The 18425-nt window shown below is 36.4% G+C and overlaps 1 protein-coding gene across 13 annotated transcripts in view; it reads right to left on the reverse strand.

The window, feature by feature from the left end:
• PTPN13 (protein tyrosine phosphatase non-receptor type 13) overlaps nt 1–18425 on the reverse strand; it is a 203241-nt gene that overhangs the window by 10821 nt on the left and 173995 nt on the right. For 8 of the 13 annotated variants that reach the window (XM_038582203.1, XM_038582194.1, XM_038582199.1 and 5 more), the window contains 7 exons: nt 15427–15488; nt 12328–12472; nt 11261–11398; nt 11074–11162; nt 5638–5693; nt 3182–3288; nt 880–1028 (listed from right to left, as the gene is read on the reverse strand). In XM_038582203.1, the coding sequence (XP_038438131.1) occupies nt 880–1028; nt 3182–3288; nt 5638–5693; nt 11074–11162; nt 11261–11398; nt 12328–12472; nt 15427–15488 (746 nt within the window). The remainder of the gene's footprint in view (nt 1–879; nt 1029–3181; nt 3289–5637; nt 5694–11073; nt 11163–11260; nt 11399–12327; nt 12473–15426; nt 15489–18425) is intronic. The other 5 variants (XM_038582206.1, XM_038582201.1, XM_038582200.1 and 2 more) reach the window with 1 other exon arrangement.

The following is an 18425-nucleotide window of genomic DNA, read 5'->3' on the forward strand; positions in this document are numbered from 1 at the left end:
AAGATATTATTTCTGCAAAATGGAGAGGGAGAATATATGTCAACTATTGGGAGCTTGTTTCCATATCTATTTACATTATTGAGTATTAAATACAAAGCATCTAATACATACATACATACATACATATATACAAAGCATCTAGCATATTCCAGAAGCTCTCAAGAGAAGTTAGCTCCTTTTGCTTCAGTGGCTATGAAAAGTTTAGGAGGTGGGTAAAGTAAGTATATGGTTTGAGGAAGATAAACAAGGTAAACCCGAAAACCAGTGGTGCTCCATTCCTTTTTTGCCTAGTGGTAAATATGGATGTTGCCAATAAGACCACATGAGCAAAAGCTCTGGACCACTGCTGAGTTGCACGGAGGGGCATATTTCTAGAACTGTATTAAATTAAAAACTGTTGCTAATGAACCATATCTACAGTGTATTAATTATGAAGTTTAATGGTTGGAATTGACACTTGACTTAAAGAAAAAAAAAGCTCTCTATCTCTACTATGAGGCAGGGAAGGTAATCATTGGGGAGATTTATCAAGCTCCAAAGTGGCTAAAAAGAGCTCTTTATTTATTTATTTTTTTAAAGATTTATTTATTCATGAGAGACACAGAGAGAGAGGCAGAGACACAGGCAGAGGGAGACGCAGGCTCCATGCAGGAAGCCTGACGCGGAACTCGATCCTGGGACTCCAGGATCAGCCCTGGGCCAAAGACAGATACTCAACCTGCTGAGCCACCCGGGCGTCCCTAAAGAGATCTTTTTAAATTGATAGTTATTAAGAGTGCTGTTAGTTAGAAGTAAAGGTATAAAGTAATGGGCATTATCAAAATTTCTCCCACTTTTGCATAAAGTTTTGGAAAAGAATCTTTGGTAGTAGCCACTTACCTCCAGCTCCTTTGAAGGAATTCCTTGATCTAATAAACCTCGCAATGTTCGAATGACTGATTTCAACTTGCTACCAGTGTATTTACCAGAGGGAAGCACTTTGACAATGGGGAGTGCAGCAAGTTGCTCATCTGTCAGAAAGGGATGATCTAACAAGAAGACAGAAGTTGATTTTTTAAAAAAAAAGATTTTATTTATTTATTTAGAAAGAAAGCACAAGGGTTGGGGAGGGGTAGCAGGCAAGGGAGAAGCAGATTCCCTAACTGAGCAGGGAGCCCAACAAGGGATGTGTGGCTCGATCCCAGGATCCTGAGATCATGACCCAAACTGAAGGCAGACACCTAAACTGACTGAGCCATCCAGGCGCCCCAACAGCAGTTAATCTTTAAAAAAAAATTTCCCCTAAAACTAATTTAGCCAATAAGGGAACTGATTTGAGCCTATTCTCACCTCATCTATTTTTATGAGAGCAAGAGTCTTAGGAATTAATAAGGTAGGAGAACAGGTAGGCAGATACCTACAGTTAACATAAAATCTGGCCATAGCAAGGCCCTTGTACCCAACTTTTAAGAAAACACTTCACTGTTCAGAATTCTTTTTTTTATTTTTAAGATTTTATTAATCTATTCATGAGAGACACAGAGAGAGAGGCAGATACATAGGCAGAGGGAGAAGCAGGCTCCCTGTGGGGAGCCTGATGTGGGACTTGATCCCAGGACCCCAGGATCACTTCCTGAGCCAAAGGCAGTTCAACCACTGAGCCACGTAGGCGTCCTGTATTTAGAAATTCTTAAGGCTCTTGGCTCTCATGTACTTACGGTTTCTAGAAGAGTTTAATTTTTATTTATTCTTTTTGCTTTTCTTGACTCAAATGACATGATTTTTCTTGATGAAAACGTATGTAGTCTTGTTATTGCTTTGCAAAACTTAAATTAGCTTCCAAGCACATAGGGAAAAGATGAAGGGAGATGCTTCAGAAATTCCTTACAATGGGACATTTCGTTTCACTAGTAACACTGGTGTCTCCTCTCTCTACCCCTCCTTGGTACTCAGTGCCAGGAGGCAGTCTGGCATTTGATAGTTTTCTCAATACAAATGAAACTGTGGGGTCTTCAGGAGCTTATCAAACGAGTGACATCAGTGTCTTAGAAAAGATAAGTATCTAATTTAGTACCCGCTCTATGGAAACTGCTTATATCAGAAGGCAACTGATTATCCTGGAAAAAAGGAGAGGGCTCTTGATACGGTAGCTACAAAGCTACACTTGTAAATTAGTTGATTAAAGTATTTTGATGATGCAGCTACCATGTAGGCAACAATAATGCTAGGCTCTGTGGGTATACAAAGCTGTACAAGATACTTCAAGAAGCCAGACATCCGGTAGGGTGAAGGCTAGCTCTAAATACAGAGTTCAGTCATAAAAAAGAACTGTAAACTTTTACAGAACTGAGTGTAAAGGCAACAGGAGCTCAAAGGCTGGAGATGAGCATGGGCTACAGGATTTGACAAGAGCACCATCAGTGACACCAACAATCTACCTAAATTGAAAAAGTGTTAATTCAACTTCTTTAATTTCCTTTAACAACTAAGACTTCAGATGACAAAACCATGTCGTTCATTCCTTCATTGCATTAGTGTAACATGAAACACTGGATAGAGCTTCATTTCTCCACTGGCTCAGTTATAAAATAAAGAGGCAGTAATAGGTCAGAGCAATGGACTCTTGCTTTTAAAAAATGAGGCTGAGATGCTGGAGTAGTAATTTCCTAGTTTTGAGCTATTCTGCCTATTTTATTATAAATAAAATGTGTTCCTCGACTCTCATTCAGAATGGCAAAATTGTGAGTTTGTGTTTCTTTTTTCTTTTTTTTTTTTAAAGATTTTATGTATTTATTCATGAGATGCACACAGAGAGAGGCAGAGATATAGGTAGAGGGAGAAGCAGGCTCCCTGCAGGGGCCCGATGTGGGGACTTATCCCAGGACCCCGGGATCACTACCTGAGCTGAAGGCAGAGCTCAACCACTGAGCCACCCAGGCGCCTGACTTTGTGTTTCTAAGTATTTAACACATTTATTTGTGGGTTTTCCCTCAAGCCACTGAAAATTTCAGCTTATACCTGTGCAAATACCTAGCTATATAATTGAATGTTGGTATTTGTCTATGTGATTTTATTTTACATATAGGGCCAAATAATGTACATTTACAGTTAAATAACACATCCCTATACCCAGAAAACTCATTTTCAAATGCTTATTTTTTATCCATATTTTTCACAAAAAAATTGCTCATAAAATTCTTGCCTTCACTGGAATCTTCATGGTTTGTTGTTTCTATTGGCAATTCATCACTTCCCCATGTTATCTCATCGTCATCTTCAGGCTTCCTTTCTTGTGACTTTTGAATCAAGCTATGATAACAAAACACATTGGTAATATTTTCTTGTTTTGTCCCCAAAATAAATTTAAATATTATGTTCTTGAACCCCTTGTTTCCTCTACAATTATCATGAAATATAAAAATAGATCATCTTATTAAAAAAACCCAAGTCCAGAATTCCTAAAATTCATTGGTAGGTGGAAATTAAACTGAAGTGCAGAATTGTTTAATATAGTTTAAAAAAATGTATCCTCAAACAGATCCTGTCTTTGGACCTTAGAATGAAAGAGTCCTCTTGGGAATAGAGAAAGTGGTGGTTTGTTTCTGCCCTTCAAAATGGATAACCCATTACAATTGTGTTTGTATAGTTCTCTCTCTCTCTCTCTCTCTTAAAGTAGGCTCCATGCCCAGTGTGGAGCCCAGTGTGGGGCTTGACCTCATGATCCTAAGATTAAGACCTGAGCTGAGATCAAGAGCTGGATGCTTAAATGACTGAGCCACTCAGGAGACTCTCTTTTTAACAGTTACCTACTGTTGTACTGTATGGATGTACCTTAATTTATTTATAGAAGTCTCTATTGATGAATATCCATATTTTGCTACAATTGGGGGCTAGAAGGACACTTCTGTATCAGGGTACTCACTTAATGTACTAAAGCACAGTACAAATTCTCATTATTCTATGGGTGCACAGTAGATGCCATCTCCCTGGTAAGGTAGATGGCTAGGGAAGAGAATCTAGGCAGAAGAAATGTTTAGAGATGAGATGAAAAGGATAATATAAAAGGCTGAATACATTTTTACATTTTATGATATTCAGGGGAAACAAAGCAGAATACCTCTGATGCCATGAATAGATACCATTAAAGCAAGACACGTACAATGCTCCTCAACTGTCAATAACAGGGCAGTAATTATGCTGCTTTTATGGTGGATCCTTTCCTCTTCTTCAGCCAATTGTGGGTTATAATTAACATTTTTTTTAAAGATTTTATTTATTTATTCATGAGAGACACAGAGAGAGAGGCAGAGACACAGGCAGAGGGAGAAGCAGGCTCCCCACAAGGAGCCGATGCAGCACTTGATCCCAGCACCCCGGGATCACACCCTGAACCAAAGGCAGGTGCTCAACCGCTGAGCCACCTAGGTGTCCCTATAATTAATATTTAATTTGCAAGCTCTACATCTATAAGGTTGCCTTTGTCATCTAGTAATTCTATTTTGTCTACAAGGGTATAGTTTGGAGATCTTTCCATCAGGCATTCCTCTTATTTCTCATTCTTTTGATTAACTGCTTGTAGTATTTCATAGGTGCTTGTATGAGTATACCTTAATTTATTTTTTGTATATTATGTTTTTCTTTAGAAGTATAAATGATATTGCAATTAAATTTTTGTAGAACTGTCTTTGCACATATATGGTAGTGGGAACAATTCTTAGAAATAAAATTACTAGATTGAAGGTTATGTACTACAATTCTTTGAATCTATGACACCCATAATTGTAAGATAGACTATTATTTTGTTTACATTAAGAAATAATATTTATGATGATAAGACCCTTCATGATTTAAGAGATCTTAAAATTAAAAAGTATATATGAGTTAGTAACATGCAAATAAAACTTATATGTTAATAGTGTGTCTAATTGACACCCAAATAAATTACATACACTAATTTACCCTTCCTCCTTCCTCCTCTTTCCTAACAGAGCAGAGCCTGTATCTTTACAATTATTGGCAGCTGGCCCAGATATTTGCTAATTTTAAAAATTTAAACTGTACACATTTCTACAATAATATGTACTCCTTTTTCTAATTTTACTTGTGAAAAATTCACTGTTAATTTGCTTTTCTAGGAAAAAGCAAGTAGTTCTCTTTGATTGTTATCATCTAATATGGAGCAAAATTTATTCATGTACAATCACTTTGTTGGCCAACAATACATATAACTTTTTAAAATATTAAACAATATATTGGAAAAATCCTATTTTGATTTAGAAACTGTTTTCAAAAAGAAACAATTGTGGGGTTTTAAAATGTTTCTTATCTTCTTTGGTTTTATTTTAATTCTACTAGAAGACAATAATCATCATTTCTGGTACATTCCCTTTTTGACCTTTCTTTCATTTTTTTCCCCATGGTCAAGGATATACTTCTGTTTTTGAGGAATGTTTTAAAAAACACATTGTTACATGTCACTAGACCCTCCCTGTAATAGTAGTTTAAAAATATTATTAATATTCAACCACAGGTCCATAATTTAGTCAAACTTTTTTTATTGGAAAAGGATAAATTAATTTCAAAAGCAACATCTAAATGAAAATCTGAGCACTTCTAAAAAGAAATGAATTATTATACTTTAAAAGATTATTTTCTTACCTTTCAATTTTTACTTTTTCTTCACAATATTCTTCACAGCCATTCATTTTGACAGACTACAATACAGAGAAATAAAACTCACATTAACCCATTAAAAGAAAATCAAATAATCTCATAATGTTCAATTCTTCCCTGTTAGTTATTTCCTATATTTACTGTTATGTCCATCCTCATGTAACAAAGACATACATGACATTCAAATAATGTCAAACTGTGGCTAAGGTATCTTCAGTGACCTACGAGTTTTTGCTGGTTCCACTTATTCACCTTCACATTCATTTTGGCTTTTCATTTCTTATTTAAGGGATATTAATGGTATAGAGGTAAGGAGAAAGCAAGATGAAAAGTTAAAGTATGATTATTTAGATATGCATATTTGGTATATGCTGCTATACTATTTCAATTTTAAGATCTAAAAATGGGCTCTCCAGAAAAATCTTAGTAATATTCAGTGTGTTAAATTATCTTGCCTTTTTATTATTAAAGTGAGGAGTCTCTCCATGAAGAACATAGGTCAATCAGCTCATATTATAATTGAGTATGATGTCTCAGAGACCCAAATACTGTAGGAGCAGTTTGCTACAATTAGGAGATACCAAATTTCATTCTTTTTTAAAAGATTTTATTTATTTATTCATTCATGAGAGACACAGAGAGGCAGAGACATAGGCAGAAGGAGGAGAGGCAGGCTCCATGCAAGGAGCCTGATGTGGGACCCAATCCCGGGACTCCAGGATCATACCCTGAGCCGAAGGCAGACACTCAACCACTGAGCCACCCAGGCACCCTCATGTTTCATTCTTATATGGTTAATAAATAATACATTTCAATCTTTATTAGGACAATTTTTTTTTAAGATTTTATTCATTTATTCATGAGAGACACAGACAGAGAGAGAGAGAGAGCGAGAGAGGCAGAGAGGCAGAGAGGCAGAGACACAGGCAGAGGGAGAAGCAGGCTCTATGCAAGGAGCCTGAAATGGGACTTGATCCCGGGATTCCGGGATCACACCCTGGGCCGAAGTCAGGTGCCAAACCACTGAGCACCCAGGGATCCCCTAGGACAAATTATCTTAACAAATGGGAAATTCCCTTCATTTTAAGACTGAATTATCGGGTCTCTATCTACCTCTACAATCTATCTGGTTTTACTTTCCATTTATCTGTGGCTTCAAACCCATGGGTCTTTCTTTTACTTCTTTGAAAATCGCTCACCTCTTTTCACCACAAAGTTCTTCCTATGGAAGGTACCTTTTTTTATTCAATGTGCCTTTTCCTTCTGAGGATGTTCCCTTACCACCTAGTCCAAAGTAGGTCTCCTTGGTTACTCTCTTTCGTAGCACTTTTTTTCTTTGTAAACCTCATAGATCTTATCACAACTTGTAATTGCATATTTATTTGGGTGTTCACTTAATCATTTTCTTGTCTTCTCCATTAGACTGTAAGCTCCATGGGGTCAGGAATCATATCTGTTTGTTTACCACTGTGTGCCTACACATGCTTATGCCTGAGCCACAGAAGGTTGTCTCACTTGTTTTGAGGAAGAAAAAAGTAGCATGTTTTTATCCACTGACAACTAAAAGGAACCTTCTTGAGACCTTACCTGTTTCTAGAAGTTGATTAATTTTAGGCTGGGTTAGATTTTTAATTCCAAGTGAAGTCATTTGGATTTCTTACTTCTCATCATAATCTTGGTCTAAGAATCTACCATGAGTGCAATATTTTGAAAAGTATAAAGTCTTTTATAAGAATCTAGTGCTATTAACATGAAAATAGTGAGATAAAGTCCAAGTGGAAATAATATATAGTACTACTGTAACAATGATATCAATGATAGTGATAACAATTTCCCATCACTTTTGCAAAATTCACCTGTGTATGAGGGAGAACTGGATTAAGGAGACTGGCCTTCAGTCTCTCTTCTCACTCTGGATTATAGGCTCTTTGGAGGAGGAAGTAGCTATAGTGTTGCCTCAACAAAAAGACTGCTGATCTAGACTTTCAAGTCTTTGCTAAGCAACTCCTCCAGATGGAATGCTCTTTCCCATAGCATCTCCCCTATCAAATACCTTTAAAATGCTAATTCTCTAGGAAGCTTTAATAACCATACCCATCTACTCCTGTATAGTCCCTATTATTCCCCAATTCTTTAAAACACTCTCTGAACTCCATATAAACATTTATTAGCACATCTTTCTACTATAGTTTTATTTTATCTTTAAAAATATATTATTTATTTGAGAGGAAAAAGTGAGAGACAGAACACAGTGGAGGGGGAGGGCAAAGGGAGAGGGAAAAGTAGGCTCCCCACTGAGCAGGGAGCCCTAATGCAGGGCTTGATCCCAGGACCCTGGGATCATGACCTGACCTGAGCCAAAGGCAGGCGCTTAACCGACTGAGCCATCCAGCCACCACTTTACTATGGTTTTTAAAATTATGCTTATTTCCATGTGTACAACTCCCAAATTGACTACTAGACTATGCAAGCAAATTTAGGACAGAAACCCTGACATACCTTCTTACCCTGTTACCCCAGATTAATCAGAGTCAAACTAGTTCAGCAATAGCTAAATGAAGTTTTGAAAGTTTGGATGATAATTTACATTATGTATATGACTGGTATTCATTCCTTCATTCATAAATAAGACTCCGACATTGACCTGAAGTATTTCATTAAGAGGTAGTCAAGTAGTCAAGTGTAGGGATGTCTGAGTGGCTCAGCAGTTGAGCTGAGTGTCTACCTTAGGCTCAGGGGGTGATCCCCTCAGGGATTGAGTCCCCCATCAGGCTTCCTGCAGGGAGCCTCCATCACTGCCTCTCTCTGTCTCTTTCATGAATAAATAAATAAAATCTTTTTTTTTTTAAAGAGGTAATCATGTGTAGAGTGATAAGTGACTGTGCATTATACTATACTCTTTATAATACCATGATTAGTAGCTTAACCTTTGGCCTATAGGGTGAAAACCCTAAAACTTCCAGGATTGTATATACAATCCAGTCATTCCACTCCTGAGTATTTACATAAAGAAAATGAAAACATGAATTTGAAAACAAGTACTCCTATGTTTATTGCAGCATTTTTTTTAAGTAATCTTTACACTCAACATGGGGCTCGAACTCACAACCCTGAGGTCGAGTCACATGCTCCACCACCTGAGCACTATTGCAACATTATTTATAATAGTCAAAATATGGAAGCAACTCAAGCATCCAGCGACAGATGAATAAAAAAGATGTAGTATATATAAAAAATGGAATATTAGCCATAAAAAAAAGAATGAGATCTTGCCATTTGTGACAACATGGATAGACCTAGAGGGTATCATGCTAAGTGAAATAAGGCAGAGAAAGACAAATATCATATGATTTCACTTAGATGTGGAATCTAAAAAATAAATGAACAAATAAACAATAGAAACAGATTCGTAAATACAAGAACAAACTGGTGGTTGCCAGAGGGGATAGGGGTGGAGGGATGGGCAAAATAGGTGAAAGGGATTAAGAGGTACAAACTTTCAGTTATAAAATCAGTAAGTCATGAATACTAAAAGTACAGCACAGGAAGTAGAGTCAATAATGTTGTAATAACTTTGTATGGTGGCACCTAGGTGGTAAATTACATTTAATGTTGTAAGCAATGCATAATGTATAGAAGTGTTAAATTACTATGTTGTATAACTAAAACTAATACAACATTGTATTTCAACTATATTTCAATAATAAAAGTTACAAAGGGCTATAGAATACACTGTTAAGAACCAATTCAGTAAATAATCTATTTGTTTAGAGTGATCCCAAAGAGGTGCAGTTATGAAAAACTGATATTTTCAGAAATTGTAAGAAACTTAAAACTACTCAAATATAGGCAATATTCTAGAAATACAAGATGAAACAGAAAACTTTTTCCATAATCCTGGCTTAGTCTTCCTTTCAGCTATGGAGATTAGTCATATTTGTCTTTTTCGAATTTGTCTGCTTCTAAATATAATTCTATAGTGATTTTAAAACATTTAGAGTCTAATACAAATGGAACTTCATGTTTTTATCTCAGTACCTTGTTTCCTCCTTTCCTGAATGTTATTAACTTTTTTGTTTTGCTTACTATTAGTCAAAATCTCTTCTGAAGTCCCATTCATTCAAGTGTCAATCTATTAATTTTAAGGATGGACTGACCCAAAATGTTTGTTCTTAAACATCTTGAATTCTCAAGATGCAAATTTGTGGGATCTATCTGTGCTATGGGTGGTAGAACAACTTATATGATATGAACCCTAATTTTATTTATTTATTGATTTATAAAAGACTATTTGAGAGAGAATGGGGGAGAAAGCACAAGTGGGGTGCGGAGGAGCAGAGGGAGAGGGAGAAGCAGACTCCTCACTGAGCAGGGAGCCTGATGTAAGGCTTGATCCCAGGACCCCAGGATCATGATCTGAGCTGAAGGCAGAAGGTGACTGAGCCAGCCAGGTGCCCTTGAACCTTAATTTTTAGATTTGTACTGGACAGTTTTACATCTTAATTTCTTCCAAGTGAAATTTAAAATTATTTAACCAAGTTATTCTGCTTCTTATATTAAAAAAAATCAAAATATTTTATGGGACCATATTTAATTTATGGGTAAATCTAGGGAGGATTTAAATTTTAGGTTTTTTCTATCAAAGAATAAGAAACATTTCTCTTTAATATTTCATTGCTTCTTTGTAGAGCTTTAAAGTTTTCACAATACAGGTCTCACACTTTTTGGGTTGAATTTATGCCTATAGCTTTTATTTGTTTTTAGCTATTGTGAATGAAGTTTTACTTAATTGTATTTTATAACTGGTTCAAGCAAAGACTGTTATGGACTGAATTGTGATTCCCCAGAATTCACAGGTTGGAGTACTACCCTCCAATGTGACAATGTTTGGAGACAGGAGGTATTTAAGGCTAAATGAGGTCATAAGGATGGGACTCTAATCCAATAGGACTGGTGTCCTTATAAGAAAAGGAAGTGTACCAGGAGTGCACAAACACAGAGGAATGGCCATGTGAGGACACAGTGAGAAGGTGGCCATCTGCAAGCTAAGGAGAGAGGTCTCATCAGTAACCAACTCTGTCGGCATGTTGATCTTAGACTTCTAGCCTTCAGAATTGTGAGAAAATAAATTTCTGTATTTTAAGCCACCTAGTTGGTGTTATTTTGCTATGGCAGTCCAAGCACACTAGGACAGACTCAAGCAAACTCAAATGCCTATGGGAACCAACCAAATAAATATGAACCTGTGAATGTCAGGGTTAGGGCAGGTGATGAGCAGTGCTGGAAAATCAGAAATGGTAGAGTCAATGGAGGCAGTGGTAAGGCTTCAGCAGAGAAAGCAAGGTTTAAGTAAGGAGATACATAATTCTAACAAGATACAGTAGCCTAGAGTGTTTATCTAGGTATTATCTTAGATTTTACCTCTGTAAAATCTTCAGGTAGAGGTGAGCCATCATAGTCTGTATCTTCTGCTCTCTCTTCAGATAACTTCCTATTGGTTTTCAATGAATCTGGGAGAGAAATAAATCGACCAAAAGGAATTAAAATGCTCCTTGGAGGTCTTTTTATACTCCTTCATTTACCAGCTTATTCATTCTGATTCATCTACCTGGAACACAGGCATCTTCTGCTGCATTATTTTGGTTTAAAAGATTCTGAGCTTCCTCATCCACCACATCCAGCAGAGATTGAATAACTTCAGCTTCTTGGGGGTCATCATAAATATCATCTTCTTGTACATTAGATTCTTGAAAAACAATAAATTACATTCAAATGAAATAAAATAAAGATTTTACTTTAAAAATATTGATATGAGAAGGAAATACTATGGCAAATTGAATATAGCAGGTCTTTCAAATTTTAAGCATCTACTTTGAAAAGTAGCCATGACTGGAAAAGCAGTTTCCACTCATGGAACCTAGCCATTTCTAGTTCTAGTATTACCCTGACTGCCATGGCAAAGGACAACACAAACACAACTTAAAAAGAATAAGCCAAAATCTATGTCTGTGAATAAATCTTTTCATGAGACTCAATAACTTAATGCTTATTTTCCTAAATTAATCCCAAGTTATTAATTCATGAAAGAAATTCAACTAGAGAAGTTCTGTTATAAAGATTAAGGACATATTGGAGTGCCTGGGTGGCTCAATCTGGACTTGATTTTGGCTCAGGTCCAGATCTCAGGGTCCTAAGATCGAGCCCTTGAGTGGCGTTCCTCTCTGGATGTGGAGCCTCTCTCCCTCTGATTCTCTCTCTCCCTCTCCCTCTGTCCATCCCCTCCCCATCACCCCCACATGTACTTTCATGTGTGCTCTCTCTTTAAAAAACAAACACCCCCCCAAAAAAAACCCCAAAACAAAACAAAAAAAGAAATAAAATTTATCCAAGATTAAGGATATAAAAAGGCAGCTCAAACATCCTCAAGAAAAATTTTCTAAAAATTATTAGGTGAGTTGCTGCTTCAAAGAATATAAGAAACACTAACAAAAACAGCTATCTTTTCAATCATTTAAAAATATTTTTAACATTAGAGATGAGAATGAATACAGGACATTTGTACAGTAATGCAGTTAATGAGTAATTTTACATTGTTCTTTTATTTCTTTGAACAATAATCTTTCCTTTTTACACTATAGAAATATGTATGCCCAATACCTAATATTTCTTCATTACCTGAATTATTAGGGCTTTTAGAGTTACTGGATGACTGATTTGGAAAACTACCTTTGGAGAGAATCAAGTTTGCTGATCCCTTCATCTGATAAGTAGAGCATTTTCCTTTGGGGTACAAAACTTCAATTATTTCTTCCCCATTAACCTAAAATATGAAACCAGAGCAAACAATTAGTTTACTACTTTACTAACTTCCCTGGATTAGAGAGGGACTATAGATTGCCCCACCATGTCCTTCTTTTCCCCTTTCTTAGTACAAAATTCATTTTTTATCTCCCCATAATAGATCTGTGTTTCTAGCACACATCAGTACAATGGAATGTACAAAGAGGATGGGACTTTCCATCATCGAAAACCTCTGGAAACAGATTATACAACATCAAATTAGTATTTTTATTCCAAGAACTCTCATAGTGTTTACTACTATAAATTTTGAGTTGCCAAAAAAAACCCTGTATTATGTAGTATTTCCTAAATTTATTTGACTGCAGAGATTTCTTTTTTGAGGCATATTTTATGGAACTTGTCTTTCATAAAACTTTTTAGGAAAGTCTTCTAGGATCACTAAACTTAGAAATTGAGAGAAAGGGAAAAAATATTATAAGTATTTGTGAAGCTATGACTTGGACACAGACTGTAGTTTAGTACCCTGGTCACCTGCAGGATATAAAGATTTTCAAATCTAGTCTAAATCTCATCTCAATTTAAGAAAAATAACAATGAGTTCATAACTATAAATTAATCATCGAATAGAATGTAACTTTCTAATTCAATGGTAAGTTGTGAACACTTCATAGTGCATGGCTTATTGAAAGAAAAATGATTTGAGGGATCCCTGGGTGGCGCAGCGGTTTGGCGCCTGCCTTTGGCCCAGGGCGCGATCCTGGAGACCCGGGATCTAATCCCACGTTGGGCTCCTGGTGCATGGGGCCTGCTTCTCCCTCTGCCTGTGTCTCTGCCTCATTCTCTCTCTCTCTCTGTGACTATCACAAATAAATAAAAATTAAAAAAAAAAAAGAAAAAAGAAAAATGATTTGAGTAAAAATGCAACATGAAATGACTGGAATAAGTTAAAACAGTTATATACAAACAAAAGGTGGTTTGCTCTGAAGATTTTACTCTTTTTTAATCAAGATAAAAAGTAGAGGGGCGCCTGGGTGGCTCAGCAGTTGGGCGTCTGCTTGGCTCAGGGCGTGATCCCGGAGCATGGAATCGAGTCCCACATTGGGCTTCCTGAATGGAGCCTGCTTCTCTCTCTGCCTGTGTCTCTATCTCTCTCTCTGTGTCTCTCATGAGTAAATAAATAAAATCTTAAAAAAAAAAGAGAGAGAAAGTAGATGCAATAGAATTATTTCCTCATAAATAATTATTCTTGTTTCATAATGTCAAGTTTTACTGGACTGTGCAACTCCAGTCTTCATGAGAAATTCATAATACAGACATTGGCATTAAGGACAGAATATTATTTGAAAGACTTCCTGGAAGATTTGAACTCCAACAACAAATATTTGCAACCACGAATAACAAAGGTCCCACTTTCTAAGGATTGTATATTAATCTAAACAGAAAATCTCCCCTGCTCCCTTTCAAAAACATGCTGATATTTAAAAGGAAAATAAACACCATACAGCATGACTAACACTAAATACATAAAATTTCAGGTGTTCCAGCTATGTGTAATTGTAGACCTTATGAATAAACAGGGAATAGTGGGTGTTCTTGTATCTCAATCCATAAACATACCAAGACATTTTTATTTTTGTGTCCCAATCATTTCTGCCTAATAAGTCTTCTGCTACAATACGTTTCCAAGACTTGCTGGACCAGTGAGATGAAAGGCACTGAATTTTGACCTCTGATCACCAAATTTTCCTTCTATGCTAAGTTCAGCTCTGACCCAGAAAGCTTGTTGTGATGACAGAATTTTCAGATTACTAGGAGAGCAATACCTCAGCTCTGGATCTTACATGGAAAGACTTAAATAGTGGGGTTTGGAACAGACTGTATGGAATGTGTGTGGGATTAAACAATTCTGCAAAATGAAGATCCAGCTGGGACCATTTTAGAATGTACATTACATGCCAAAAGAAAATCATAAAAAGAAATGCTAACCAAAGAAATGGGCATACATAAGGCCTTAAAGAGAAAGCTCAAAGTGGAATTCAGCTATATATTAAAGTAGTTTTGTTAGGGGCAGCCCGGGTCATGATCCTGGAGACCTGGGATTGAGTCCCATGTCAGGCTCCCTGCATGGAGCCTGTTTTTCCTCTGCCTGTGAGGAAGAGTCTCTGAATCTCTCATGAATAAATGAATAAAATTTTAAGAAAGAAAGGAAAGAAAGGAAAGAAATGAAAGAAATGAAAGAAAGAAAGAAAGAAAGGAAGGAAGGAAGGAAGGAAGGAAGGAAGGAAGGAAAGAAAGAAAGAAAGAAAGAAAGAAAGAAAGAAAGAAAGAAAGATAGTTTTGTTAAATCACCTCCAGATTTCTCTGAGGTAGTCTTAAATGATTTAAGTTCTTACATTTGATTATGCAGCAAAGCATTTTCCATGTCTTTTAAATAGCAAATAAGCCTGTATCTTTTATCAGTACTGTTTTTCCTTACTAGCAGTATAGACCTGTCATTTGAGAGTCACTGCTGGTCAACATTAACCCAAAAGACCAATTCAACTCTTCATTATGTATGTTCTTCTCTTCTGGGTATCTAAGACACAACCCAAGAATTGTGCAAAAAAAGAAGGAAAAAAAAAGAAAAGAAAAGAAAAGAAAAATCCCAGCACTAAAGCTATCTATTTAAGTAAGCTTATATAAGAACTGAATATGTGCCAAAGATGTAGGACTGCTTGTGTGGGAGCTTTACACTGTGTGATTTCCTTAGCAAGGCCCATGGGTTCACTAAAATATATCCTATTATCATTACATGTATCTAAAAAGGGCAAATATTTAAATGTGAAATCAGTTTGGTTCAAGACACAACCAAGCTGGTTGGTTGGTTGGTTGGTTGGTTATTTATTTATTTGTTTGTTTGTTTGTTTGTATTTTTTCCCAAGCTGGTTATTTAGATAAGGAAGTATAACACGAAGAAGATGGCCTTTTCCTTACCTTGGAGAATGAATTACTAGGAGTGAGGGCAGGCTTGTGGCAAGGCTCCAAAGTGTGATGACCTAAAAGGGACAACACAGAAAGTTAGAACCACAATAGAGACATCAAAATAGTGAAAGAAAACCCACATTTCTGTGCATGTTCTTATTTTTATTAGTACACCAAAAGAGGTCATATTACAAAGCGATTTAAAACCAATTAGATGGGGGACACCTGGGTGGCTTAGTGGTTGGGCATCTGCCTTTGGCTCAGGTTGTGATCCCAAGGTCATGGGATTGAGTCCCACATCAGGCTCCTTGTGGGGAGCCTGCTTCTCCCTCTGCCTATCTCTCTACTTCTCTCTGTGTGTCTCTCATGATAAACAAAAACAAAAAAAAATCTTTAAAACAAAACAAAACAAAACAAAAACCAATTAGATGGAATCAAATATTACAAAAGGGTTTATCCCAAGGAAAAAGCTAATTTCTTAACAAAAAAATACTGTAGTCTGCATGAAAGCTCAGTTTGGGCTGAATAATTCTAGTGTGAGACACTGAATATAAATTATCCCAGCTGAATGGGAGAGATAATCACAGGTGCTGACCTATACTCACTTTACCACTTAAAGGAAGACAGCAAGCCATGTATATCATTTCATAAAGGCTATCGATTTTTTTTTAAACTTTTTATTTTTTTTTTTAATTTTTAATTTATTTATGATAGTCTCACAGAGAGAGAGAGGCAGAGACACAGGCAGAGGGAGAAGCAGGCTCCATGCACCGGGAGCCCGACGTGGGATTCGATCCCGGGTCTCCAGGATCGCGCCCTGGGCCAAAGGCAGGCGCCAAACCGCTGCAAGGCTATCGATTTAACATAGTAAAATAAGTTATGGATACAATTAAGTGGAACTTTTTTTAAAGATTTTATTTATTTATTCATGAGAGACACACAGAGAGAGAGAGAGGCAGAAACACAGGCACAGGGAGAAGCAGGCTCCTCACAGGGAGCCCCATGTGGGACTCAATCCCGGGTCATGCCCTGGGCTGAAGGTGGTGCTAAACTCCTGAGCCACCTGGGCTGCCCAAGTGGAAATTTTAATATATGTCTACACCAAATGTTAATTTTAACTCTTAGCCATCAGTATGAAGATTCAATACATTTATTAAAATGAAATTCTCTCTTATAGTTAAAAAGTCATATTTAAAAATAATCTGATTCATTAAATTTTTAATGAATTTTATTTTTAAGTGATTTTGAAAGAGATAGTAGAATTTCGAAAAGTTAAAAAGGAAAAGAATAGAAAAGAAAAAAAAAATACAGGTATGTGTATTCAAGGACTTCTATTTGAGAAAGACCTAAATATAATTCTACCTAGAGCAGCACCTGGGTAGCTCTGTCATTTACGTGACTTTGGTCAGGTCATAATCTTATAAGTTATGAGAACAAGCCCTGAGTTAAGCCCCCACACTCAGCGGGGACTGTGCTTGAGAGTCTCGCTCTGCCCCTTCCCTGACTTGTTCATGCAAGCACTGCTCGCTCTCTCTCTCTCAAATAGATAGATAGATAGATAGATAGATAGATAGATAAATAAATAAATAAATAAATAAATAAATAAATGTTTAAAAATTTTTTCGCCTAGAAAGATGAAGGTTGACATGAAATTTGCAGGGATGAATTTCTATGATTACGTGGATAATGTTACAAAGACTTAAGAATGCCTTTTAATATCATTTCCAGGAAAAATACTGAAAAAGTATACCAATAATAAACTACTGGTTCGAAGAATCATACTGGAATAGTACAAAACAAAATAGTTTATTATTTATATTCTCTCCCTTCTATTCCCCAGCTGTCCCTCATACCTTGTCTCCAAGCAACCACTAATCTGCTGTCACTATAATTTTGAATAAATGGAATAATATAGTATAAACTCTTCTGTCTGGCTTCTTTCACTCAGTGGTCTTATTTTGAGGTTATTTTGATGATGTTGCTATATGCCCCAACAGACCATTTTTATTAATTACTGATTAATATTCTATAGTTTGGATATATTGGTTTATTCCTGCAATAGTTTTTGGACATTTGAGTGGTTTTTGATTTTGGCTTTTACAAGGGAAGCTGCTAAAACATTCATGTACAGGTTTTTGTGTATGGATATGTTCTTTTTTTTTCCTCTTTTTTTAAAATTTTTTAAATTTTTATTTATTTATGATAGTCACAGAGAGAGAGAGAGAGAGAGAGAGAGAGAGAGGCAGAGACACAGGCAGAGGGAGAAGCAGGCTCCATGCACTGGGAGCCCGACGTGGGATTCGTCCCGGGTTTCCAGAATCGCGCCCTGGGCCAAAGACAGGGGCTAAACCGCTGCGCCACCCAGGGATCCCTTTTTTTTCCTCTTAAGTAAACAAATGGGAGTGGGATGGCTGGATCATATGGGAGGCACATGTTTAAATTTTTAAGAAACTGTTTTATAAAAATGGTTATATCATTTTATATTCCCATCACTATAAAAAAAGTCCCTATTATTGGTAACTATTTGATTATCAGAATTCATGAAATCAGTTCTATGGGAGTCAAGTCAGAGAACCCCAAAAAGACAAATCACTAGGCAATTTCTACAGCAGGGACAGGGCACAGCTTTCTTTAGCTCTGAAAGTTAGGAACAGGTGGTAGAGAGGTTATTAGAAAAATGCTCTCCTGAGTTCTGTGAGATAGTCAGACTCTAATGTGAACTGAACTATTAGAGAGCAACAAGGATTCCTAAGGAATTCAAGATAACAGAGAAGGAGGCAAACAGATGTGCTTTAGTATTTAGCAATAAACTACAACTGCAGTAGTGAGATTCCTTTGGTATTTAGATATCACTACCTGATAACCTAAAACTTTAGTTATGTATGAAGTACTGACTTCACATTTCAATACAGTAATTTCAACCCCATTTCCCTGTGTCTATCATTCTTATTATTATATTAACACTAGTATTTATTTATATATTTATTTAAGATCATATTTATTTACTCATG

This window comes from Canis lupus, chromosome 32, assembly GCF_011100685.1.
Source record: "Canis lupus familiaris isolate Mischka breed German Shepherd chromosome 32, alternate assembly UU_Cfam_GSD_1.0, whole genome shotgun sequence".
Taxonomy (NCBI): Eukaryota; Metazoa; Chordata; class Mammalia; order Carnivora; family Canidae; genus Canis; species Canis lupus.